General features: G+C 42.7%; 2 protein-coding genes across 4 annotated transcripts in view; one reads left to right on the plus strand and one right to left on the minus strand.

Moving 5' to 3' along the window:
* The window catches only part of pkn3 (protein kinase N3), an 87,192-nt gene extending 73,236 nt beyond the window's left edge, over positions 1-13,956 (plus strand). For 2 of the 3 annotated variants that reach the window (XM_080477494.1, XM_080477496.1), the window contains 5 exons: positions 8,131-8,207; positions 11,105-11,247; positions 11,692-11,799; positions 11,874-11,954; positions 12,459-13,956. In XM_080477494.1, the coding sequence (XP_080333620.1) occupies positions 8,131-8,207; positions 11,105-11,247; positions 11,692-11,799; positions 11,874-11,954; positions 12,459-12,659 (610 nt within the window). In that variant the 3' untranslated portion in view covers positions 12,660-13,956. The remainder of the gene's footprint in view (positions 1-8,130; positions 8,208-11,104; positions 11,248-11,691; positions 11,800-11,873; positions 11,955-12,458) is intronic. The other variant, XM_080477495.1, reaches the window with a different exon arrangement.
* zdhhc12b (zDHHC palmitoyltransferase 12b) lies at positions 13,023-27,199 on the minus strand. Its single transcript, XM_080477497.1, has 5 exons — positions 26,703-27,199; positions 22,973-23,112; positions 18,652-18,744; positions 16,262-16,428; positions 13,023-15,470 (listed from the first exon to the last, which is right to left on the minus strand). Exons 1-5 carry the CDS (start codon positions 26,797-26,799, stop codon positions 15,155-15,157), a joined length of 813 nt encoding a protein of 270 aa, XP_080333623.1. The 5' UTR covers positions 26,800-27,199; the 3' UTR covers positions 13,023-15,154.
* Between the last annotated feature and the right edge of the window lie 577 nt (positions 27,200-27,776).

A 27,776-nucleotide genomic window follows, 5' to 3' on the forward strand; every position in this document is an offset into this window, starting at 1 on the left:
TTTCTCCGGTTTGATAACCGACTGATCCAGTCTGGTATGTGGAAGCCTACATTGTTCTGGTCACTTCTTTTGTTTTCAGTTGTTAATGTTCTTCATGTCCTGAGATTGAAAATGGGCCAATACCTTATTATACGTAAGAAGAAAAACAAATATGTGCTCCATGTGCGAAACTACAGGGTTAAAATGAATAAGTGCATAATATAACAAGATGGATAATCTAATCTGTGTTACTTATAATGTTAAAGGGCTGAGGAGCCCCATTAAGAGGACAAAAGTGCGCAACCAATTAAAGTTTAAGTGTGCCTTAGTGATGCTTCAGGAGACACACCTTTTCAGAACAGGAGCATTTGAAGGTAAGGAGAGACCAATGGGTTGACCAGCAATATAGCTCCTCATATCACAATGAAACAAAGACAATTCTTTTCAATAAATCTATTGATTTTTGTCATGAGAAAAACTTATGTGATAAAGAGGGGCAGTATGTGATGTTAATGGTCTGGACATGGAGGTAACAAACAAAACACAAACATGGCTTCACACACTGACAGAACTCACTGTACACCTGGGGACATGAACCACATCGCACAGAGGATACGTGACTACCAAGAACTGGAGCTGAAAACTTTTGAGTACACCGATTACCACATTCTGGACGTGGAACAGGATCTAGACCCGGACAATAACTTTTTCTCCACCATCAACAATACCTGCTGCTACTATACAGAAGATCAATACAACCAGGAGGTCAAATCTATGGGTAAATGATCAATTATTCATTTTAACAGTAGAAGCTTATATGCAAGTTTTAAAAAAATGAAGGATTATCTGAATACTTTTTCACAACCTTTCAATATCATTGCAATATCAGAAACATGGATGAATATTGAAAGAGGAATAAACTTTGAAATGGAGGGTTATGAACTCGTATATAAAAACAGAAAACAAAGGTGGTGGAGGAGTGGCTTTATATATATAGATAAAACATTAGATTTCAAGGTTCTAGAGGGAACGACCACTGTGGTGGATAATGTTCTGGAATGCTTGTCAATTGAAATTTGCAAGAAAAATACGAAAACTCTTCTTGTGAGCTGTATATATAGAACACCAGATTCTAGCATTGGAACCTTCAGTGAATGGATGGAAAGTATGTTTTCAAATATCGATAGTAAAACAGTTTTTATATGTGCAGATTGGAACATTGACCTTTTAAATACCAACAACCATAAACCTACAAATGACTTTATCAGTACTATGTACAGTATGAGCTATGTTCCTAGAATCACCAGACCCAGTAGGATTACATCTAGTTCTGCTACTCTCATTGACAACATATTCACTAATGACATAGATAATAAGGCGATTAGTGATTAATGACATTAGTGACCATCTCCCAGTATTTACAGTTAATAATACAAACCCTGGAAAAAAAAATAGACAAAAAAACAGAATACAGAGGATAATAAAAACAACATTAAAGGAACATGGAAGATACTAAATAATATTATAAGAAACAGTAATACACACAATAGTCTACCTAAGTATTTTATTGATAAGAATGTGGAAAATTCTACCATGAATGAAGTAGTTAACAGATTTAATGAATTCTTTGTAAACGTTGGCCTGAACTAGCAGAACCGATCCCTGATACTGGGAGTTATGGAGAGCATATACCTATACATACCTATCTATATACTTATATACCAGAAAGAAATCCTGGTTCTTTGTTTCTTAAAGCTGCGACAGAACAGGAAATATTGGATATTCTCACTAAAAGCAAGAATAAAAACTGATATTGATATGTCACTAGTGAAAAGGGTGATAGAATTCATCTCCAAACATTAACATACATATGGAAGGTTTCATTTATAACTGGTTCATTTCAAAATAAAATGAAAATAGCCAAGGTCATTCCTCTATAAAGAACCGGGAACAAGCATCATTTCACTCACTATAGACCGTCTCATTAGTACCACGATCCTCAAAAATACTGGAAAAACTCTTTAACAACAGATTGGACTCATTCTTAGAAAAATCAGTATAGATTTAGATCAAATAGATCAACAACACTGGCAGTAACTGAAGCAATAGAACTAATCACCAATACTATAGAGCATAAGAAATATGCTGCAGGGGTATTCTTAGACCTGAAGAAAGTATTTGACACGATCAACCAGGACATATTGATCCATAAGCTGGAAAGACATGGTGTCCCGGGGGATAGTACTTGATTGAGTATTACTCAGGCTGACTGACATTGTCAGCACAAACAATGTTCAGAGCAAAACATCATGTACTACCAGAGAATACTCAACAAGTGTTCAGACATGATGAGGAGTCACAATCTGAGGAGGAAATGTAACTTTAAAGATTTCATAGGACCAGAAAAGGGTTTTGTCTCTCAGTATGCGGGGTGAGAGTACTGAACGGGTTTACTGTGGGACTGAAGTAATGTCCAAATATGAGGCCGTTTAAAATGCAGTATAAAAATATGATCTTCAAAAGGTACGAGGAAGAAGAAGGTGTGGCCAGTCACTGGGTATTTTAGGGGCAAATGTCTCGTTTATTTTGGTTCTTTCTATTGTTAGTGTCCTTCCTAGTACTGATTAGTTTTGCTCGTCTCACTTGTAGTGTTTGTGTGTAGTGTTTGTGTGTATTGTTTGTGTATTGTGCTTGTATGGTACATGTAGATTTATATGTGGGACTGTACATGTGTAAATGGATGAAGGTATTAGGCGATGTGTGTATGTTTATATGTAATAATGCATTTAGCATGAGTGTTTAATTAGGTGTGCATATATTATAGAATGTTAAGTACATCTTACTCACAGCATACGCGTTATGTATGATGTGTGTACAACACATTGTACACACATGTACACATTGTACACACACTTATGTGTGGGTATAAGTGTTTATGTCTGTCTGTAGATATGTATGAATGGACGTGTATGTATATTCTATGTACTGCACAGGACGTATGTGTTAGTGTGTTAATTTAGTGTGTTAATTTAGTGTGTTAATTTTTATGCTCGAAACAAGGACAATCCAAGTTTTTTCAGACAAATGGCATCATTGATAGCAGATAAAGCAGAAGGGATTCTCCTGATAGGAGGAGACTTTAATTGTGTTTTGAGAGCATGTATTGATTGGCTCCCTGCTGGCTCAGCTTCCAAACCCCAAACATCTCTGGCTCTGTCAACACTGGTGGGGGAGTTCGGCTTGGTAGATGTTTGGCGCTGCCTCCATCCCAAGGCCAGAGATTTGACCTTTTTCTCACAGGTTCACTGTGCCACTGAAGGTTGGATATGTTCCTGATGTCTGGAGCCACTCAATGTAATATAGAAGCAATCACCATCTCCCATCATGCCCCAGTCGTTTAGAAACTAAAGATGAGCCCAAATAACAGTTTTAACTACTGGAGAGCCAATGTACCATCTTAAATAAAGAAATCCTTAAACAAGAGCTACAGAAAAGCCTTATTGACTGTCTTGAATCAAATGATAAGGATAGGGTGTGTTGGGATTTATGGTTGGTTATTAGCATATATCTAAAAGTACTAAAAGTAATAAATCACTGGAAGTAATTTATGAAAAATTGAAATTATTAATGGAAGTAAACGGTCATTTACTCATTAACAACTCCTAAAGTAATGGAATAATTACTTTAAAAACAAAAAAAATGAAAAATTATCAAAAATAATTTTTAATACCGTATTTTCACGACCAAAAGGTGCACCGTACTAAAAGGCGCACCGTACTAAAAGGCGCAGTCTCAGTTATGTGTGCCATTACTTCATTTAACACACACATAAGGCGCACCTGCTCATAGGGCGCGGGTTCCATGCCCACACTTCCCCCTTTAACGTTCTCATGGTGTCCGCATTACAACAACACACACACACAAGCATACAAGTGTGCGTATTTAAAAATAGAGCGGGAGCAAAACTGAGTTTGGTTGTGCTTTATTTAAGTATTGATTACAAAGTACTAACGTTTTTGTTACCTGTAATCGTCATCAATCAAACCCATCGAACTCCTCGTCCTCTGTTTCTGAATTGAACAGCTGCGCTGAATCTCCATCAAACATACCAGGTTCATTTTCTTCACTGTCAGTCACTTTCCGTGCCGTGCGGCTCCTTGGAAATGATGCCGGCTTTTGCGAAAGCTGGAACAACAGTGCCAGCAGACACGCTAGCCCAAGCATCTACAATCCATTTGCAAATTGTGGCGTAACTCGCCGGGGGCTGCCTTTCCACTCTTAGTGAAACTGTGGTCTCCATCGGTCATCCATCGCTCCCACGCCGCTCGCAGCCTTACTTTGAACGGCCGGTTCACACCGATGTCCAGCGGAAATGTTCAATTTTCATTTCTTCTGCTAGCGTTACTGCTTTTAGTCGAATGGTGACCGTGGAAACGCTTCTCCCACTCGTTCTTTGTGCGATGATCCACTGCTCGAGTCTTTCCTCCAACTCGGGCCACCCCGCCTTATGTCCGCGGAAACTCAGCTGCGTCTTCTTCACCTGTCGGAGCTCGTTTTCCAGCTTCCTCCACTTGCGAACCATCGATTCATTAATCTTAAATTCTCTCGCGGCTGCTCGATTTCCATGTTCCTCCCCGTAGCTGATGGCCTTCAGTTTAAACTGCTTCATAAGCGTGTCTCTTCGCCATTTTCAGGGTTGTTAAAACAGCGATGTTCTGCATAACGCACATACCCGTTCATTTATATACAATCCACGCCCACACTTCCCCCTTTAACGTTCTCATGGTGTTCTCTACTACGTCCGCTTTACAACAACACACACATAGGGCGCACTGCACCATAGGGCGCGCCGCACATTTTGAAGAAAATCTAAGACTTTTATGTGCGCCTTATAGTCGTGAAAATACAGTAATTTTTTAAAATTAATTTGCATAAATTTCTTATGTATTAATGATAAATCGGGGCACCACCAGATAAACTGGAATACCAAAATATCAGTCTCGTTTGTAAAAAGTTTATTTAAGTTAATATTTCTGCATAAAAAATAACAATCTTAAATAGAATGGAAGGTGTGAGATCCGAGCACAGACTGTTACAAACTAGTGAATTGTCAACAATAAATACACTATAATCACCAAGAAGCGTACAATTCAGCTAACAGGCATTTATTAATAAAAATGTATTAATTCATAAATAATTCTGGAATCATCTCATAAATCAACACATTCAAATAGCAACCGACATCGAACACGTAGATCTAATCTATTAAACAGCAAACACTGTGTGTGTGTGTGTGTGTGTGTGTGTGTGTGTGTGTGTGTGTGTGTGTGTGTGTGTGTGTGTGTGTGTGTGTGTGTGTGTGTGTGTGTGTGTGTGTGTGTGTGTGTGTGTGTGTGTGTGTGTGTGTGTGTGTGTGTGTGTGTGTGTGTGTGTGTGTGTGTGTGTGTGTGTGTGTGTGTGTGTGTGTGTGTGTGTGTGTGTGTGTGTGTGTGTGTGTGGAGACGAGGGGGTGTAATGACCTCGAACGTCATTGGAGGCAGTATTTGGCAGAACAAAAGACCAAGAGTGCGCCTTAAAATCCTGATATCAGATAAGAACGGAGGCCTGAGGCTGCCTAACATAAAAATGTATTATTGGGCTGCCCAAATAAGAGCAATCGTGGCCTGGATCATTGGTGATCCAGAAACAATATGGGTCTCTATGCCGGGAATATCTCTCTCTCGTCTACCATTTGTCTGAAGAGCCACAGAAGGAAATGAAGATAGAAAATGTATGGGTTAAACATCCTCAAAGTCTGGAACCAGGTACAAAGACAATCAAGAGGAATGGTGGCCCTCTGGGAGCCATGTCCTTAAGTAGGACTCTAACAGACCACCTATCATTTGATAGGTGGGCAGAGAAGAAGCTGGAAACTAGCTTTTTCAAGGAAAACACAAGGTGAAAAGTTTTGCCCAACTAAGAAATTAATTTAATCTACCCTCAAGGGACCATTACAGATATTTACATATAAGAGATAATTGAACAAAACACAAGGACTGGGTGCTCAGAAGAGAACCAACAAACATAGAAAAACATTTAATTCATCCATCCATCTGCTCCCTCTTATCTGTTTCCGGGTCGCAGAGGGGGGGGCAGTCTGAGCACCGTCACCCAGATTCAGCTGATTCATCTGATTGAAAACAATGGTGTAATGAAACAAGTGTCTTTAATTTATCACAATCTGTTGATGGATGTGTCAGAGAATACACTGCATATAAAACAATGGGAAATGGAAGTGAATGTGACATTGGACGATGACACTTGGGGAAATGTTTGCTCGTAAGGGGGTGGGGAGTCAAATGTGGAAGGAGCTTGACTGGAAGACGAAAATCAGATTTTTCAGGACTCCATTAAAATCTCTACATTTAGTGGGGGTAGCAATACGTGCTGGAGGAACTGTGGGGTGATTAAGCGCTCACATTTTGGGACTGCCCCATTGTACAGCACCTTGGAATGAAATTAAAAGACGAGTAGAAGTGAACCTTTCCCGGGACCCTTTAACCCTCTAACTGGACATATTCCCGTATGACCTGTCCCATGATCAGATGTCTCTGCTGCATGTCCTGCGAATGGCTGCAAGAAAACTGATAAGTTATTGGTTAAAACCTGAACCACCTGAACTCACAGTGGATACAGGAAGTCAGACAGATATTCTCAATGGAACATTTGACAGCACAACTCCAGATGAAGACTCACACTTTTGAAAGACGATGGGGACCAGTTTTAATTTTGCATTTTGTCTTGAAGTATGTCTATTCTTGTATTTTTTTTCTTTTCTCTGATTTTTATTGCAATCATATATATCTTTTATTGACAGCTCGCGCCCAATCTCAGGACGATTGTTATTGCTTGTATTTACGTTGACTGAAAGTTCAAAAAAATTAAAAAGAGGGTTGGAAAACCATTTCAGGTGACGACCTCATGAAGCTCATCCAGAGAAAGACGAGAGTGAACAAAGCAGTTATGAAAGCAAAGGGTGGTTGTTTTCAAGAATCTGAAACAAAAAACATGTTAAGTTATTTCACACATTTGGTTCTCAACATAGATCATGTCTTCATTCATGGTGGTGATGCTTTCAGTGAGAATCTACAATGTAAAGACATAGTAAGGAAAATAAAGAAACAAACCAATGTTTTTTTTTTCCCATTTGTTCAGTTTTGTTGTCCAAACATGTCAATCAAGTGTGAAGATTAACTTGATCAACCTGCATAAAAAGTGCTAGAAGAATAAAGTTGAGTCACTTCAGGTAGTTGATTTCTCTAGAAATGTCTCTCATAGGGTTGTTCGGTATACCGGTACTGTATTGGTATCGCGGGACTGACTCCTTTAAAACGATACTATACTGGGCCGAGGAGAGGCGGTCTCTCTGTGGGGGGGCGTCGGCCGGCTGCTCCTCGGTCACTTACGATCTTGTAGACGTGGGAGCGTGGCGAATGACCGGGGGATCCCTCTGGGAGAGCATCGTTGACGGAGGGTGCGCGCAAGATATTGACAGCTCTTTACGAGATCGGGGGGGGGGGGGGGGTTTACGGGATATTTTGGACAATCAAGTGCGGAAAACAGCGCTCCGGTTTCTTTTCTTTTTTTTTTTGCACTCTGGTTTCCGAGAGGTATGAAAAAAACGGCCGAGATGGGGGGAGCGCGTTCTCCCGCACTCCGACCCGACATCCAAAACTGAATAAGTGCTTTAATACTCCACCTTATTAACCAACAACATTCCTGGACACAACTTAAAAGTCAAAAGATCATATTTTCAAAAACAATCTTCTCCCAACCGAGCTTGTACTTTGAAAAGAATACTGGATGCGCTTGCGTCCATGTGAGAGTGAGCATGCCTAACGGACTCAAACGACCCGTGGAAACTCTGTAAAAAGAAATAGAGCAGCAAAGAGTAAGAGTCTTGCGAAAGAGGAATAAAAGAGAAAGAGAGAGAGAGACTGCTACATCCACAAGGCTCCAACTGTGTTCTCTTTTTATTTGGAAAAGTATCGAAGTATCAAAATACATGGCGGTATCGGTATCTATACCAAAATATTGGTATCGTGACAACACTAGTCTCTCACAGCTTGTGGAGTGTCAGAGTGCAAACATCCAGTTCTGTTTGTGTCTCAGGGACCTGAAGTTGGACAATCTGATCATGGACGCTGATGGTTTCATCAGGATAGCAGACTTTGGATTGTGCAAAGAAGGTAGGAAGCCAGGAAGGTTTTCTTTTTAATCTGCAATAATGTCTCTCTGTTTTAATAACACATTCATGTAATGTCATTAGTTGTAAAGTATCGCCTTTAAAGGAGTCATCACCCGGAAATCACATTGGTCCTCATTAAAACCTGTATATCGGTGTTGTATGGAGGTGTGTCTGTGCCATCAGTTTCAATTTGAATTTTCCACTCTGAAATTGAAAATCTGATTTTGATGGTAAAAAAATATTCAATCTTTTTTTTTTTTTATCTGTATCTCGCTCTTTTGCTCGCTCTGGCTCTCTCTCTTTCTGGGCCCAAACTTTTATCAAAAAGATTAAACGGAGTGAAGCGGTGATAAAATCTTTGTAAAGTGGTGCACAACATTATAACAACCATATAAGTGCTGATCCCGTGAAAAGGTTGTGTACTTGAAATAGGCGTGGATGTTTGTAGACGGCTCCACCATCGTTTTTTAGGGACCAAGCCCGATTTTTAACGCTTTTTCTTTTCTGACTCCTGAGCCCAATTTTGATGGGCTGAACACGCTCAAATGATGACCAAATTTGGCATGTTTATCAAAACTGGCAAACATTATAAGAAAATGTAAAAAATTAATTCCCACAGTGCCAAAATGTGCTCTCTAGTGCCACCTAGAAACAGAAACGGCCACCTAGAAACACTAAATCAGCGGCAACGGCCCATAGGAATGTCGTAGCGAGATCAAACCAAAACTCAATTGTTTGTTTCAAGACCAAAAAAATCATGTGCCGATACCCCTGACCCAAATCCAATGGGAAGTTCACAATTTGCCTTTCAAAATAAAATTTGCAAATGCTATCTCCTTTGAGGGCGGATATCGTATTGGCTTCAAAACACGATTAAAGCAGAGTTTAACTGCTCAAAAATTCAGTTAAACTTTTTGATGAGTCGGGCGGTTTCGTGTTTATTAGCCGTCAAATTTCTGAACGCCGAATCCCTCCACCCTCCCCCACCCTCCGCCTCCCTCCTCTCATTCAAATACATGGAAAATCAAAATGTCTCCTAAAAACATCCGTGACAGAACCTCCTGAACAAGTGGTGACTGTGGCTAAACCGTGACTGATCGACAGAACCAGCAGATCAGAAGCACGAGGAGAACCTGCAGAACAAGACGACGTCACACGAGGGGAACATTCCAGAAAACATGGCCTTTTTGACGACAGAAAATAATGCTGTCATTTTTTTTGCACCCACGATTTCAAGCGACATTTATCATTGAGTCAGATGGAGTAAAATCATGCGTCTGCGTCAAACTGCGCCTCCTAGTGTCTAAAGTTTACGTCTGACTGCTTCCAAACCCACACAGACTGAAAGAGGACACATTTTCCTCTCAAGAAATTATCATTTCATGAAAATATTTACCCGAAATCTGTGGATTCTGAAGAGTTGTTTCCAAACTATGTAGATAAAATCCTAATAAACATCACTAACTGTAGGTGGTCAGTCACACCAGGATTACGTCGTATCATGAAATACCATAAAATACCATGAAAGTCCTTGTTTATGAGCGAATCTTAGCAGATAAGAGCAGATTCCATAAACATGCTAATGTGCTACATAAAGAAGCTAATCTGCTAATGTGCGGTTAGTAGACCAGCTACCATGCTAGCATGCTTACAAGGGGTTTGTGGGCTTGTTTACATGTCAAAGTCCCAAACTCCTTCAAAATAAAAGTCCTTGTTTTTTATAATGACAATGTAAACCTTCAAAGTGGATATAGTGTTTAGCTAGGCTAGGGGTGAGCTGGCTTTCAAAATAAAGCCCCAATCTTTTCAAAAAAAAAATCGTTGTTGACACCAAAACCCATAAAATAGATATTTCGGGATTAGCTGGATTATAGGTTAGTTGGTTGGATTATGCTAATGCTTTCACTGTTTTTTAATGCTCATGCGAGGCTAATTAGCTTAGCAGATGAGCATGTGAGCTAAGAGCAGATTCCAGGTTTCGGGACACCTGGGGGGGAACCTGTATCATTTTCAGGTAAACAACAGGCATGCTAGTTAGCATGCTAACAAAGTTTGTTCAATTGAGCTGATATTCAGGGGATTACCTAAGGGGGGGGGGGCGAGGGTTATGGATCACTAGCTACTTAGCTGGGTCCCATCCACTTTTCCCCCACCCTAGGGTTAGGGTTACAGGACCAGCCCTCGCTTTGCTCAGAACAAGCTCCGTTTGATTTATTCTTTTTTCCTAAAAAATGTTAAGAATTTATTCAAAAGACAATTTAGGGGGACTGGATACATGAGAATACCAGGTGATGGTTCCTTTAATGGTGTCGACTGGATTAGTCACCTTTTTGTCACCATGTTTGCTCACATTTCTTCCTGCCATTGTTTTTCCAAACTAGTGATTGACATTGATTCAAAAGTTCACATTTTTTCTGAGCATTTTGTTCATTGCTGCTTTGTTTTGCTCTTTTCCCTCCAGTCAGCTCACCTCATTAATAAACTCATTAAACTATGCAAAGCTGCTTCTGCACATAAAACTAGTGCAGGTTTCTACATGTATGGCCAGTGATTCTAATTATACATGATATACTTTGACAGTGATACACAATAACCATCGAATTGTCGAATAGAAATCTGTCAAATTTCTTGATATTAAAATGTGGGAATGGTGAAATGTGTGAGATTTGGCTCATTGAGATGCTTTCTAACATGTTTTATCGTTGCGGTTTTAAACTGACTTGGAAGTATTGAGATTCATACGTGTGAAGAGGATCATATTGATTTATTAGAATATCTACTTCCACTAACTGATGTAACTTCAGGTAACATCCAAATTATAGAGCATCTTCCTCCACGAGCATCCAGATTGTAGTGTGTGTCAGCCTCCTGAGCCTTATATCTGTGGTTTGTATGCAGGGATGGACTATGATGATCGCACCTCCACCTTCTGTGGGACTCCGGAATTTCTGGCTCCTGAAGTGCTGACGGACAACAACTACACGCGCAGCGTGGACTGGTGGGGGCTGGGGGTCCTCGTCTATGAGATGCTGGTGGGGGAGGTCGGTCAATCTGCTTTAGAAACACACACACACACACACACACACACACACACACACACACACACACACACGATCTTGTTCCAGAAAATAATTTGAGAAGAGAGGATTATTTTGGGCCATGAAATGTAATTCTTATTTAGTTTTGTTGGTGTTGTGAAGATAGTGTCGCATTAACAGGATTTCCAAAATAGGTTGGACACAAACAATTGAAATCTCCAAATATTTATTTCTCCATGTACCTTTTCAAAAGATCATAACACAAATTATTCCTTGCAAAACAAATCTATTATCACAAAAACCTGGATTCCTACTGTTAATCATTTGACCTGGAGTAGTTAAACATTTCCTGGTGAGAAAAAAGATAAACTGTGAAATCTCAGCAAATACTTTGATATGTGAGTACTGCACATGTTAGTAAGGTAAAGCTCGCTCTGCTGCTGTCAGTCTCCTTTCCCAGGCGATGATGAAGAGGAAGTGTTTGACAGTATTGTCAACGATGACGTGCGTTACCCTCGCCTCCTCTCACCAGAGTCCATGTCCCTCATTCAGAAGGTGAGTCCCTCCCTCCAGATTCACAACTCTACTGCATCACAAGTCTTTACTTCAACTTCCTGTATGTGTCTCAGCTGCTGCAGAAGAATCCCGGGCTGCGGCTGGGAGCCGGGAAGGAGGACGCTACGGAGATCAAGAGACACAGATTCTTTCAGGTCAGCATCGATACTGCAGCCACGTCAGGAGGAAGAGGAGGAGACGAAGCTCCTAAAATCTCTGTCCCCGAAAAAGTTTCAACTTGTCCCAAAGGACATTCAGAGTGCAATAAAACTGTTGAAATGGTGAAATCAGCTATAAGCAGCAGAAAATGGAATAAGAATTAAGTCAAAAATGCTAAAATGAAAAAAAATGGCTAAATGTATTACTACTATAAATAAAATATGTAATCCAAGATAGTTTCTGAAAAGGGAGCTGATCTAGCTTTTCATCTTAAAGCTTTAACATGTTTATTGGCTCCAGAATTTTATTTGGAACGCAGAAAAAACTGTTGGGTTTATTCTTTTTTATCATGTTTTCATTGAGAAATAGAAATATAAGGAGGCCCTACAATTGAAGTGCATGTGTGAAAGCGAAGAATCTGTCCTAACACGGTCCCATGCAGAACTCCGGGATCGTTCAGGAGGGTTTCTGTGTCTTCATGCAGTCTGCACTGTTTGCAGGGGATGGATTGGGAGGCCCTCCTGGCAAAGAAAGTGAAGCCCCCCTTCCTGCCGGTCATCAGGTCGCCGCAGGACGTCAGCAACTTTGACGAGGAGTTCACGAGTCTGAAGCCGGTCCTCACGCTGCCCCGCACGCCCTGCGTCCTCACCGCCGAGCAGCAGGAAATCTTTGCTGACTTTGACTTCTCCTACATGAACTGACTGCAGGTTCACCAGGTTCAGTTAAACCCCGACCTGCTCCCATAACGTTCTACATGGACGCTGTACTGCTTTACTTTTTCATCGACGGGCCTGAAGTTACTCTGTGCAATAAGGATTATGTCCATTATTGACCACCACTGCCCTCTCAGTCCAAAGCTCCGGCCTGTAAACACTGGTTATCTGAAGAGAGAACATTTATTATCAATGTAGTTAACTTGATATGTTGTTGGTACGTAAAATGTCTCTTAGCTGTTAGAACCTATTTTTTTAAAATAAAGATTGTTCTGTTTGAAGAATGGAAACTACATGAAGGTCAATAATAATGAATAAATGTATAAAAGCAGGATGTGAACCAGGAAACTTCATGAAACATCTATTTATTGATTTGTCTACACGTTATTATTCTCAAAGTTGTAAAAAACATTGCATCAAATTCCAAAGTACACAGGGAATGAATGGACGGTCGAAGCAGAAGTCTAAGTGGAGGCGGTCTGCAGGGTTCAACACATTTATTGCTGTTTTACAAGGTTATTATTGCACAAGGAAGAGCTCAAAGGGAAAAAGTATTGCACTCAAAACTCAACAGCAAACCTCTGATCAGACATACGAAAACATCCTCAAAAGATTTTGTACATTAGAAAAAAAGCTTCCTGTACATCAGTGAATCCAAACCGGCATCCATCGGCCCAAACCTCCCGGCAACCCGAAAATAAAAGCTTGCCAGAAGTAAGAACTGTGCAGCAGGAGTTATGACTTCAGGGTTAACCTGGGCTCATCAGGGCTGAACATTTTATTGAGGTCTGTTGCCGTGGTAACCAGCTCTGAGACTAGTTTTATAGGTGTGTGTTTATGACTTTAATTCATCTTCTCTACTCCAAAACAGATTTAGCCTGGGAGGGGGAGGGAGACGGACCTGCTCAGTGATTGGCTTAAAGTCCAGTTTCTCCGAGAGGTTGAAATGAACGTCTCGTCTCCTGCAAGTCAGGTTTAAGCAAGTCAGGTTTAACTTTCTCCATTGTAGTCATTTTTAAATGCACACAAACAGAAGGTTGTTCAGAATTGTGCAAATGTGCCCAGGTTTGTTCATGTTTAGATATGCTTTTATTTTTTAATGACTGAAAATCTAAGAGCTTATATATGTTGTTTTAAAATATACCTGATTTACCTTTTGCTTTTCCTAAACTCAGACTGTTATGAAGTAAACCAGCCCCAAAACAATTCATTTTCTAAAAGGGACTAATGAAGCATCTACTTGTATTAGTTTACAGGTATGTTAATAAAAGTCATGTTAATAAGCGCTCTTATTACTACTGGTAGAGATTTCTTTAGTCACTGGGGGCCTACATCTGAGCAAGGCAGGATTGTTGTTGTGGTTTCTAAACATACTGTATTTAAACAAGGTTAACAATAATGAAGAGCTCTGCCTAAGAACTCCAGCACCAGCCTGGATCCTGATCCAGGCTGGTGCTGGATCCTGATCCTCACACACACCCTGCCAGGCGGGAGGCTCAGTCCATCCACTGGGAGCAGTGTCTTGCTCAAGAACACTTCAACTTGTGGACAGATAGGGAATCGAACCCACAAAATTCCAATTGAGAGACGGCCCACTCTCCCACCGAGCCGCAGAGTTTAGAGCACATGATATTGTTAGAAAACAGTTCATGCTGGTTGGACCTGGATTGTCTCCACATGCACCTAAAAACACACACACAGAGACAGACAGACAGACAGACACAGAGACAGACACACAGAGACAGACAGACAGACAGACAGACACACACAGAGACAGACAGACAGACAGACAGACAGACAGACAGACAGAGGAGCTCAGTAACAGTCTGGTTCTCTGTCACACCAGATCTGTTAGACAGCACAGTGAAAACTCAGAAGTCTGCATTCAGACTGACAGATATCCTTTCTTCACAGCTGATGGTGAACGGTAGTCTCAGCACTTCACCGATGATGGTTCACTAAAGTTGTGCTGAAAGCGAGACTGAGGTGGGCGTTGCCGCTTGTGCATCGTGTCCAGACGGATCTGGCTGTGTAAACAAAGACAGAGACGGAGTCTGACGGACTCATCGGGAGCTGGAGTGACGTGCAGCACCACGCCTCTCCGTCCTGGACTCTGTAAACAGGATCAGGAATGGGGACGAATGCTGGTGGTCCAGTCATAAGAGCAGGGGAGAGGGAGGGGGGCACGCCCACAGTTTAGAATCTGAAGATCCCTGGAATTCAGAGTATGAAAACTATACCAACGTGGAACAAAACTGAATCAGCCGAAGAACAGCAGCAAACCACAGCAGTGCTGAAGCACTGAGACTGAGAGTAGAGCAACAACACACACACCAGGAGTTACACTGCCTTCCAGGTACTTTCAAAAAGTACTTGTTTCAGTTGATCACTCCTCAATACTTGGTTTGAAGTTGTTCCTGTGCTGCTCTTTGAGGACGAATGGAAAGATGATGCAGGAGGGAACTCCCAGGTCAGAGCTCCTCCTACACCTGGTCGCTGCCCTCCCTGAAGTACACCTTCTCCCACACCACCGTGCCCCACACGCAGAAGAAGCCCCACAGGTTGTGGACGGTCCCGCGGTCAAAGGGGTTCTCGTCAGCGCCGCAGTGTTTGAGATAGGAGATGCGGTGGCGCGACATGAACTCCCAGGTGGTGGTGTTGAGGGACACCAGGTAGAGGTGGGAGCCCAGCAGGAGCAGCACGATGAGGGACAGCAGCGCCACCAACAGGGCCACCGCCAGCAACATGGCGTTAGAGCGCAGCCACAGCCGCCAGCTGGGAGCCAGGCTGAAGCCCGTCCTGAGGAAAGAGACGAGAGACGTCCAGCTATCAATTCCTGGAAAAGACGGCCAAACAAATGGCAGCTGTAAAATATGTGTCTAATTGTCTTCTTTTGCCAAAATATAGCAAATTATCGGCTCGACTACACAACTGACTTACATGTTGTGTTCAGCCCAGTAACGAGCGATGTGATTGGTCCATGATACCATGTGGTATAAACAGTTTGAAAGGTGGCCTCTGATTCATTCTGATGTGTTCTAATGCCGGGTCATATCAGCAGAATCCACACGGGGGGAGGAATTCTAGGGACCTATGATCGATCTCATTTCATTTCCAAAATGTTGACACATTTGGATTACTGTTCATCATTCATGCTTTTTATTGAACAATAAAATATTCTTTGCTGTGAAAATACAGATTTTGATATACGTACTGACAATCATGCTTCATCAACAGTTTAATAATGTGTGACTGACATACTGAGGCCTGGGGACTGAGCGACAGGCGAAATGCAGATAAAGAAGCATCTAATATTCAGTTAAAACATAAGAGGATAACAGAAACTATTTCTGAGTCTACAGGTTAGTTAGATCAGTTTAGGGGTGCACACAGAAGCAATGTGTCGACAACAGGGGGGCATAAACAAGTACATGTAGTGAGGTAAGTCAGGTACAGGTACAGTTAGTTACATGGACAAGTGAAAACCAGCACCAATGAAAAACCTTAAAGAAAAAAGACGACTTTTTAACAAAGCACAAAAGTATATCCCTATTTTTTACAAACCCTGATTTTATGGCTGGACGACTCACCAGGCGATGTGCAGCCCCCAAAGCAGCACCAGCAGCTGCACCGCCAGGTAAAGCAGGAACCAGCGGTGGTTCCTCTCTCCAACACAGTTCTCTATCCAGGGGCAGTGATGGTCGTAGCGCCGCACGCAGTGCCGACACGTCTGGCAGTGCTTGGACCTCATTGGCTGCTGCTCCAAGGGAAGAACACATTCATCCAACATTAACGCAGGTCTCATGGAGACCTTCACTCATGGTGTTCGGTTAGGATGGCATCCATCTTTAGTGCAGCTCCACACTTCATTGACCAGCGGTCCTTCTGGAGGACCTCGGCATGAAGCACAGTGACTGTACAGACCAACCTCGAGCCAAGTACTTTGTCAGACATTTGATGAGTTTTGAGATCAACTAAATATATATTTACACTGTCTGCCTGGAAATCTGCTTATGTTTCCTTCAACTGACAACTTGGGCTGGCAATGCTGCGAGATATTTATTCAATCTATTTATCCTTATTATTTTTTAATGTTTCACCATGTTCTGTGTGTGTAGTATGTGGCTTGTAGTTTCTTTGTATAAATTGAAAAAGTAATAAATCCCTTTAAAAAAGACATGCACAGGCATATGGAAGCTAACAGGATGGGGCACATTTGACGTAGCAACAGAGTAACACACACACACACACATTGCCTCCAAGAATACAGAATATGCATGAGATCATGCAGAATACTGCAAGTTTATTCTTGTAGTTTGAAGTACAGGAGTTTGCACATTCTCCCTGTGTATGTGTGTGACGAGCAGCTGATGTGTCCGGCTCCATGACATCCTGACTCTGGAGGAAGGTTCTGTTCACTGAGGTCTGTTAAAAGGTTCATGTATTCCTCCATGCTCAGGAAACATGGAACTGTTGTGGCTGTTTAAACAGAACATAAAAACGACTGAATAACTGACCTAAATCAGATCATAAAATACTGTGCACACAAAGAAGAAAGTTCAACAACATAATGCTGATTGAGCCACATCACCTCCTCAGTAGCAGTAAACATGTCCTTTCACTGAGTCCTGAACATGGATGAAGGTTACATGCTGGCAGACGGACGCTTCACAGTCACGTCCACGACAGTACGTACACAGGAACAGTACTGACAGTCACGGCCGTGGATCATGTGACTTTCTGCAGCTCCAGGTGTGTCACAGACATGTGATCTCATCCTACTGTTACTCTACTCCACTTCAGGTACTGTACAACCTCCAGCATCATGTTTCACGGCCAGGTCTCCACCAGTCATCATGTCATGCTTTCATGTGACAACCGACTTCCTGTGAGCGCAGAATGCCTCAGTCACTCAGGTTCCAGAGGTTAACAGCAGCCTCTCTTCTGTTGGCAATGCCGGCTGCAATTAAATGTATGTAATTAAATGGGATTTCATTTCAAATCTATGTAGTAAGCAAATTGTTCATATTTTCACAATTAAAGACAGTGTATGTCGAGAAATATGATCAAAACCAGTAAGTGGTTTTAAAGGTATTTAATGCTGATGATGTGCTCCAGTCACTCCAGTAGGATGTTCTGGACCTCGGAAATCAAATGCAGCACTAAGATCTAGGAGGACCAGAACAGACTAATCCTCCATCTGAGAGAAGATCATTAGTAACTTTGCCAGAGAGTCTCCGTGCTCTGATCCATCATTTGTACATAAATGGTCACACAGCTAGAATGCAACCACTTTTCCTGGGATTGTAGGAATAAAGTTAAGGTTGGTCCCGAGACTGAAACAGTTGCACCTGTAACTTTTCTTACGTTGTTGTATTCTAATGGGTCTGAATGACATTATAACATTTCCACTAAATTCTCCCTTAAAGAATCACACACCTTCACCCTCTAACACCAAGTAGAAGTCTGGCAGCAGTGAAAGCTGCTTCTTGTTAGAGAAGATTAAACATTAAAAACATTCCAGGACACATTAGACCCGTTTGTCTGTGATCAATAAAAGAACTTCACTTGATGCACTAGCTTCAAAGTCTTACTCGTGACTTTGTGGAGAGATTCATCCTGGAAGTGGCAGAAATCCATTGTTCTGAGAAGCTTTAGTGTGGCAGGGTTTCACAGTACACACACAAAAACCTGGTTAGTAATAGATCTTGTAAATAGTGCTGGAAATGTGCCATTTTAACAGAAAACTTCAGGATGAGTTGGTGTTTACAAGTCCAGCCCAATCACAACAGAACCGAGGTGTTTGTGGCTCCTCAATTAAAATCAGTCTGAATCCCCAGATTGTGTCCTAATTCCCAGACTATTGAGCACACCTGAATATAAGCTGCACCCACCAAGTTAAAAAAAAAAAAAAAAAGCATGTGGAAGAAGTTGCAGCTTATAGCCCAGAAATGACGGTAACAACCTAACATGTACATACCTGTAGCAGACAGTGGCCACAGCGGCGATGACGCAGTGATTTGGTGGAGGGAGGAATCATGTCCTGCTGCTCCTCAGCCACTCCCAGCGTGAACTACCAGAGCAGAGGAAACAAACTGCTCACAGTCTACTTCCAATTAATGCTCATATCATGATCCATCACGTGCCATCTCTATTTTAGAGTAACAACACGGTGCGTGTAGCCTGGTGTGTATGTCTGATATTACACACAGCACATCCAGGGACCAACACAACATTAGACTAAATGGAAAGTGGGATAAAGATCTTAAGAGGACCTCCACAGTGTTATTCAGGTGGTCACAATGGAATGTCTGATCAGGGTCCATCACTCATCTAAGCTGAAGATGTGGCTCCCCCCAGCACCTCCGGCCTGGGGTGAGTGCAGCTGGAATGCGGGGAGTGCGCGCCCTCGGGCGTGGGGCTCGTGGGGGGGCTGGGGGGCGGTGCTCCTTCCCCATTCGCTGTCGGATTAGTGGAGGATGGGATATCGCGGTGGGGGCCCGGCCGGCAGCCCGGCCGGCGGCCTGGCTGGCGGCCCGGCTGGCGGCCTATCAAGATCGGGGGGGGGTCCTGGGGGTGGAGAGTTAACTATCCTCCGACCGGGGCCTGTTGGGTGGGGCCTTCGCTTTTCCTGGTCTCGGGGCGGGACTGGGGCCATCTCTGCCTTGTTGGGTTGAGGGGGGGAGCGGTGGGTGGGCCGGCTCCCGGGGGTGCGGCGGGCTTCGCTGCCGGGATTGGGGGGGCTCTCGGCCCGGGGGCCCTGCTCCAGCCGGTCTCGGCTTGGCGGCTTGGGTCGGGGCCTGGGGCCCTGTGCCCTTTATCCTTCTCCTGTGGGCTCCTCTTGCCTGGGGGGGATTCCTCTCTGCATTCTCCATCTAGTGCTTTTTGGGCGGGGGCGTGGCTCTCTGGGGTGGTTCGCTGGGGTCTCCCCGGGTCTGGGGGGCTGCTGTATGCCGGGGTGGCGCTGTCCGGGCCCAATATCCTCGGGCCCCGGGGTGTCGCTACGGGTCCCCCCACAACAGTTCCGGCCACACCCAGTGGACGAACCACACAAACACACACACACACACACACACACACACATAACACACACACACACACACACACACACACACACACACACACACACACACACACACACACACACACACACACACACACACACTTCCACTCCTCATGAAAGGTGCTTCTGAAGTTGCTTGTTCTCTGTCATCATTTGTTTAAACTCTCAAAATCATGTTCCTCTTTTGTTGTTGCTTCTTTGTTAATTCATGGTCCTGCTTCATCTTACTGTCTAGATAGAGCTGCTCGGGCTGGTTAATCTAGAAAATCACCTTACTGTCTAGATAGAGCTGCTCAGGCTGGTAAATCAAGAAAATCATGTTACTGTCTAGATAGAGCTGCTCAGGCTGGTTAATCTAGAAAATCATGTTACTGTCTAGATAGAGCTGTTCAGGCTGGTAAATCAAGAAAATCATGTTACTGTCTAGATAGAGCTGCTCAGGCTGGTTAATCTAGAAAATCATCTTACTGTCTAGATAGAGCTGCTCAGGCTGGTAAATCAAGCAAATCATGTTACTGTCTAGATAGAGCTGCTCAGGCTGGCTAATCTAGAAAATCATGTCACTGTCTAGATCAGAGGTGGGCATTCCTGGTCCTCGAGGGCCGCATTCCTGCACGGTTTCTATGTGTCCTCACATCAAGACAGCTGACAGCAATGATTGGCTCTTTATCAAGCTTTCTGCAGAGCCTCATCATGACAACTCAGTTGGTTTGAGCAGGGAGACGTGGAAAACACGCAGGAATGTGGCCCTCAAGGACCAGGAATGCCCACCCCTGGTCTAGATAGAGACGTCCAGGCTGGTTTAATCTAGAAAATTATCTTACTGTCTAGATGGAGCTGCTCGGGCTGGTTTAAGCTAGAAAATCATCTTACTGTCTAGATAGAGCTGCTCAGGCTGGTTAATCTAGAAAATCATCTTACTGTCTAGATAGAGTGCTCGGGCTGGTTAATCTAGAAAATCATCTTACTGTCTGGATAGAGCTGCTCAGGCTGGTTAATCTAGAAAATCATGCTACTGTCTAGATAGAGCTGCTCAGGCTGGTTAATCTAGAAAATCATGTCACTGTCTAGATAGAGCTGCTCAGGCTGGTTAATCTAAAAAATCATGTCACTGTCTAGATAGAGCTGCTCAGGTTGGTTAATCTAGAAAATCATCTTACTGTCTAGATAGAGCTGCTCAGGCTGGTTAATCTAGAAAATCATGTCACTGTCTAGATAGAGCTGCTCAGGCTGGTTAATCTAGAAAATCATGTTACTGTCTAGATAGAGCTGCCCAGGCCGGTTGATCTAGAAAATCATGTTACTGTCTAGATAGAGCTGCTCAGGCTGGTTGATCTAGAAAATCATCTTACTGTCTAGATAGAGCTGCTCAGGCTGGTAAATCAAGAAAATCATGTTACTGTCTAGATAGAGCTGCTCAGGCTGGTTAATCTAGAAAATCATGTTACTGTCTAGATAGAGCTGTTCAGGCTGGTAAATCAAGAAAATCATGTTACTGTCTAGATAGAGCTGCTCAGGCTGGTTAATCTAGAAAATCATCTTACTGTCTAGATAGAGCTGCTCAGGCTGGTAAATCAAGCAAATCATGTTACTGTCTAGATAGAGCTGCTCAGGCTGGCTAATCTAGAAAATCATGTCACTGTCTAGATCAGAGGTGGGCATTCCTGGTCCTCGAGGGCCGCAGTCCTGCACGGTTTCTATGTGTCCTCACATCAAGACAGCTGACAGCAATGATTGGCTCTTTATCAAGCTTTCTGCAGAGCCTCATCATGACAACTCAGTTGGTTTGAGCAGGGAGACGTGGAAAACACGCAGGAATGTGGCCCTCAAGGACCAGGAATGCCCACCCCTGGTCTAGATAGAGACGTCCAGGCTGGTTTAATCTAGAAAATTATCTTACTGTCTAGATGGAGCTGCTCGGGCTGGTTTAAGCTAGAAAATCATCTTACTGTCTAGATAGAGCTGCTCAGGCTGGTTAATCTAGAAAATCATCTTACTGTCTAGATAGAGTGCTCGGGCTGGTTAATCTAGAAAATCATCTTACTGTCTGGATAGAGCTGCTCAGGCTGGTTAATCTAGAAAATCATGCTACTGTCTAGATAGAGCTGCTCAGGCTGGTTAATCTAGAAAATCATGTCACTGTCTAGATAGAGCTGCTCAGGCTGGTTAATCTAAAAAATCATGTCACTGTCTAGATAGAGCTGCTCAGGTTGGTTAATCTAGAAAATCATGTTACTGTCTAGATAGAGCTGCCCAGGCCGGTTGATCTAGAAAATCATGTTACTGTCTAGATAGAGCTGCTCAGGCTGGTTGATCTAGAAAATCATCTTACTGTCTAGATAGAGCTGCTCAGGCTGGTTAATCTAGAAAATCATCTTACTGTCTAGATAGAGCTGCTCAGGCTGGTAAATCAAGAAAATCATGTTACTGTCTAGATAGAGCTGCTCAGGCTGGTTAATCTAGAAAATCATCTTACTGTCTAGATAGAGCTGTTCAGGCTGGTAAATCAAGAAAATCATGTTACTGTCTAGATAGAGCTGCTCAGGCTGGTTAATCTAGAAAATCATCTTACTGTCTAGATAGAGCTGCTCAGGCTGGTAAATCAAGAAAATCATGTTACTGTCTAGATAGAGCTGCTCAGGCTGGCTAATCTAGAAAATCATGTTACTGTCTAGATAGAGCTGCTCAGGCTGTTTAATCTAATAACAGTTGTAAAGTATTTGGATCAGTGTGATTACTGCAAATAATATATGTAGCACAACAAGGGTATTGTATGTTATCCCCCCCCCCCCCCCCCCCCCCTCAACTTCTCTTCTCTCTCTCTTTGAGCGTCACCCCCCCCCCCCCCCCCTGTCCAGCAGCCATACCAACTTCTAATAAAGCAGCAACAGGAGGAGACTCCAGGTCTCTTCCTGTTCAAGAGTAAAAACTGTTCTGAGTCCAGAAGGTTCTAGATCATATTGTTTGTCCAAGCTGCTGAACAGGACAAGGGGAAGGAAAAAAAAAAAAGAAGAAGATCACTGAGCCTTTTCAGAACGACACGCGTCTTCCCTGAATGAAAAGCTATCTGCTAATTACATCCTGTCGGATTCTTTTTGGATGCAGATAGTGTTTTTTCACAGTATTGATGTATTTTTGTGTAAATCAAACTATGTTCTCCCTAGTTCATGGCCTCAGAGATGATACAAGTTGATTGACATAACAGATTGCAGAAAGGTGCACAAGGCGAGCAGATCACCTGCAAATCACTGTCGTCAGACAAGATGAAGCCCGGGTCCATCAGAGAGACGGCGAAGTACAGCAGAACTGACACCAGCACCAGCAGGACGAAGAGCACAGGCTGGACCAGCTGGCCCGTCTCCTCTTGCCTCCTCAGCTCTGAACACACACACACACACACACACACACACACACACACACACACACACACACACACACACACACACACACACACACACACACACACACACACACACACACACACACACACACACACACACACACACACACACACACACGCACACACGCACACACGCACACACGCACAGAGAAAATCACAAAACACATTCTTCATTGTTAATATGGAAGTTAAAATACTTAAAATAATAGAAGTATTAGCACCACACAAAGTATACAGGTACTTCTCCAAAAATTAGCATATTGTGATAAAGTTCATTATTTTCCATATTGTAATGATATAAATTAGACTTTCATATATTTTAGATTCATTACACACAACTGAAGTAGTTCAAGCCTTTTATTGATTTAATATAGATGATTTTGGCAAAAAAGTAAAGAAAAACCAAAAATCCCCATCTCAAAAAATGAGCATATCATGAAAAGGTACTCTAAATGAGATATTAACCTAATCATCTGGAGCACCACACCCACCCTTGAATCAACAAATTAACTGTAAACACCTGCAAAAGATTCCTGAGGCTTTTAAAACTTCCCAGCTGTTTCATTACTCAAAACCGCAATCATGGGTAAGACTGCCGACCTGACTGCTGTCCAGAAGGCCATCATTGACACCCTCAAGCAAGAGGGTAAGACACAAAAAGAAATTTCTGAGCGAATAGGCTGTTCCCAGAGTGCTGTATCAAGGCACCTCAGTGGGAAGTCTGTGGGAAGAGAAAAGTGTGGCAGAAAACGCTGCACAACCAGTAGAGGTGACCGGACCCTGAGGAAGACTGGGGAGAAGGACCGATTCCAGACCTTGGGGGACCTGCGGAAGCAGTGGACTGAGTCTGGAGTGGAAACATCCAGAGCCACCGTGCACAGGCGTGTGCAGGAAATGGGCTACAGGTGCCGCATTCCCCAGGTCAAGCCACTTTTGAACAAGAAACAGCGGCAGAAGCGCCTGACCTGGGCTACAGAGAAGCAGCACTGGACTGTTGCTCAGTGGTCCAAAGTACTTTGTTCGGATGAAAGTAAATTTTGCATGTCATTCGGAAATAAAGGTTCCAGAGTCTGGAGGAAGACTGGGGAGAAGGACATGCCAAGATGCCTGAAGTCCAGTGTCAAGTACCCACAGTCAGTGATGGTCTGGGGTGCCATGTCAGCTGCTGGTGTTGGTCCACTTTGTTTTATCAAGGGCAGGATCAATGCAGCTAGCTATCAGGAGATTCTGGAGCACTTCATGCTTCCATCTGCTGAAAAGCTTGATGGCGATGAAGATTTCCTTTTTCAGCATGACCTGGCACCTGCTCACAGTGCCAAAACCACTGGCAAATGGTTTACTGACCATGGTATTACTGTGCTCGATTGGCCCGCCAACTCTCCTGACCTGAACCCCATTGAGAATATGTGGGATATTGTGAAGAGGAAGTTGAGAGACACCAGACCAACACTGTGGATGAGCTTAAGGCCGCTATCAAAGCATCCTGGGCCTCCAGAACACCTGAGCAGTGCCACCGGCTGATTGGCTCCATGCCACGCCGCATTGAAGCAGTCATTTCTGCAAAAGGATTCCCGACCAAGTATTGAATGCATAACTGAACATAATTATTTGAAGGTTGACTTTTTTTTGTATTAAAAACACTTTTCTTTTATTGGTCAGATGAAATATGCTAATTTTTTGAGATGGGGATTTTTGGTTTTTCTTTACTTTTTTGCCAAAATCATCTATATTAAATCAATAAAAGGCTTGAACTACTTCAGTTGTGTGTAATGAATCTAAAATATATGAAAGTCTAATTTTTATCATTACATTATGGAAAATAATGAACTTTATCACAATATGCTAATTTTTTGAGAAGTACCTGTATATACACACATATATATATATATATTCTGACTTTTTCTAGGAATTACAAGAGTAATCAATAATCAAAACTGTGAAAAAAAGTAAAAAGTTTGAATTCTCACTTTTGGCGGAGACATCCAGAGAAGCTGTCTGAATTCTGAAATTAAAAAGCTACAGAATATGGCTGTCTCCCTAGAAATGATTCGGACTACTTTAAATAAATGGGAATTCAGATAAATGAAATGAAAAATTCAATGAATGGTTCTGAGCTGCTCGCTTCATGGTTCATGGTCACAGTCGCCACTTGTTCGAGGTGAACAACCATTACAAAAACTACAGGGTCCTGGCCTTTTGGGCTCGGTCCCTAATAATAATAATAATAACAACAACCATTTCAAAAACTACAGGGTCCTGGCCTTTTGGGCTCGGTCCCTAATAATAATAATAATAACAACAACCATTTCAAAAACTACAGGGTCCTGGCCTTTTGGGCTCGGTCCCTAATAATAATAATAACAACAACCATTTCAAAAACTACAGGGTCCTGGCCTTTTGGGCTCGGTCCCTAATAATAATAATAATAATAATAACAACAAACATTACAAAAACTACAGGGTCCTGGCCTTTTGGGCTCGGTCCCTAATAATAATAATAATAATAACAACAAACATTACAAAAACTACAGGGTCCTGGCCTTTTGGGCTCGGTCCCTAATAATAATAACAACAACCATTTCAAAAACTACAGGGTCCTGGCCTTTTGGGCTCGGTCCCTAATAATAATAATAATAACAACAAACATTACAAAAACTACAGGGTCCTGGCCTTTTGGGCTCGGTCCCTAATAATAATAATAATAACAACATCCATTACAAAAACTACAGGGTCCTGGCCTTTTGGGCTCGGTCCCTAATAATAATAATAATAACAACATCCATTTCAAAAACTACAGGGTCCTGGCCTTTTGGGCTCGGTCCCTAATAATAATAATAATAACAACAACCATTTCAAAAACTACAGGGTCCTGGCCTTTTGGGCTCGGTCCCTAATAATAATAATAATAACAACATCCATTTCAAAAACTACAGGGTCCTGGCCTTTTGGGCTCGGTCCCTAATAATAATAATAATAACAACAACCATTTCAAAAACTACAGGGTCCTGGCCTTTTGGGCTCGGTCCCTAATAATAATAATAATAATAATAACAACAAACATTACAAAAACTACAGGGTCCTGGCCTTTTGGGCTCGGTCCCTAATAATAATAATAACAACAAACATTACAAAAACTACATTGTCCTGGCCTTTTGCGCTCGGTCCCTAATAATAATAATAATAATAACAACAAACATTACAAAAACTACATTGTCCTGGCCTTTTGTGCTCGGTCCCTAATAATAATAATAATAATAACAACAAACATTACAAAAACTACAGGGTCGTGGCCTTTTGTGCTCGGTCCCTAATAAGAAACATTACAATTACAACAGGGTTCTGGCCTCTAGGGACCAAGCCAGAAAAGCTTAGTCCCTAAATAAAGAAAGAAACATTTTGGGGGGATAAATACTGACTTCGATCCCACGAGCACAACAGACAAAACAAAATAAAACATTTTATTTTGTCCTGATCACCGACTGGTGCACAATTGAAGGAAACGCATCATCTCTCGTGCACACCTGCAGCTGCCCTCACCTGTGTAGAGTGCAGGCACGTGATGGACTCACCTGTATCATGCAGGAAGAGGATCAGCGTGACGACCCAGGTCAGAATCACATGAGCGGTTCTCACCAGGAACCCGGAGCCAAACACATTCTTGAACATGGTCCTAACGCAGGAGAGCGGCCATGGCGGCGGGGCGTCCCAGTCCCGACCAGAGCACCGAACATCCGCTGAATGGCCCCGCTGCAACACCAGCGGACGAACTGACCACCAGGTCGTCCCAGTGCCGGTCAGGGGGGGGACCCGGGGGGATGAAACGGCAGCTTAATGTCCGAATTAACGGTAATGTCGTCACACAAGCGGCGGAATCGGAGCAATCAGTAACCTGCTTTGTTTGGCAGAACTGAGCCAAACAGTGAATTAAGTGCAGCGCGAGGAGCCGGAAACCTCTAAGAATCAAACAATAAGAGAGAATTCCTCCACATTTAGAAGGTTTGTGGGCTGTCAGCTGCCTTTCGACGGATTTGTGGTTTGTTGTCTCTTCTCACACTCGAACCTGATTGGTTAAGCGCTGGTCACGAGGTACGTCACAGTGTGGAAGCCGGGAGGGACAAATCAGTTTTCTGTTCGAAGGCGACTAGTGATAGAACCGATACTGTTCAGGAGAATCGGTCTTATGGATCGACTCATAAAAAGAGTCGGTTTTTTTCTATCAAGTGGCTCCTTCGCTTTTTAGTTTCCTAGAAGTGAAGACCAAAACTGAGGTATAATTAGTTTAAAATGTGTAACAAATGTATAAAACTTTTTTTTAATGTATATAAAAAATTCAATAAATAAATAAATAATCAATGTTTTATGCCTGGGGTTCGCAACCTTTTTGACCTCAGGCTCCAGTACATAGCAAGAGTACCTTACAAGAGAGAAGGCACCGCCATTTCTCCACACTATAAGTAATGTACTGCGAACTCGGACAAGCGCCAGCTGCGCGCTATATAAACTGTCGTTTTTGCAACCTATGAAAGAAACTACTGTCTACTATAGGTAAGAATACACTTTTCTACTAACTTGTAATCCCCATAAAGGATTTTGTTCTGTCCTTTATGTGTTTTTTCCAAGGTGCACAGACATCCACGGACATC

Source organism: Lipophrys pholis, assembly GCF_963383615.2.
Source record: "Lipophrys pholis genome assembly, chromosome: 12".
Lineage (NCBI taxonomy): Eukaryota > Metazoa > Chordata > Actinopteri > Blenniiformes > Blenniidae > Lipophrys > Lipophrys pholis.

What these genes read in the sequence shown, in the direction of transcription:
- zdhhc12b (XM_080477497.1), bottom strand. Translation starts at nt 26,799, where the DNA reads ATGTTCAAGAATGTGTTTGGCTCCGGGTTCCTGGTGAGAACCGCTCAT. An exon ending in GTGGCCACTGTCTGCTACAG is followed by an intron (nt 16,429 to 18,651) that starts GTATGTACATGT and finishes CCCTTGGAGCAG; the next exon opens with CAGCCAATGAGGTCCAAGCA. An exon ending in TGGGGGCTGCACATCGCCTG is followed by an intron (nt 15,471 to 16,261) that starts GTGAGTCGTCCA and finishes CTCTTTCCTCAG; the next exon opens with GACGGGCTTCAGCCTGGCTC.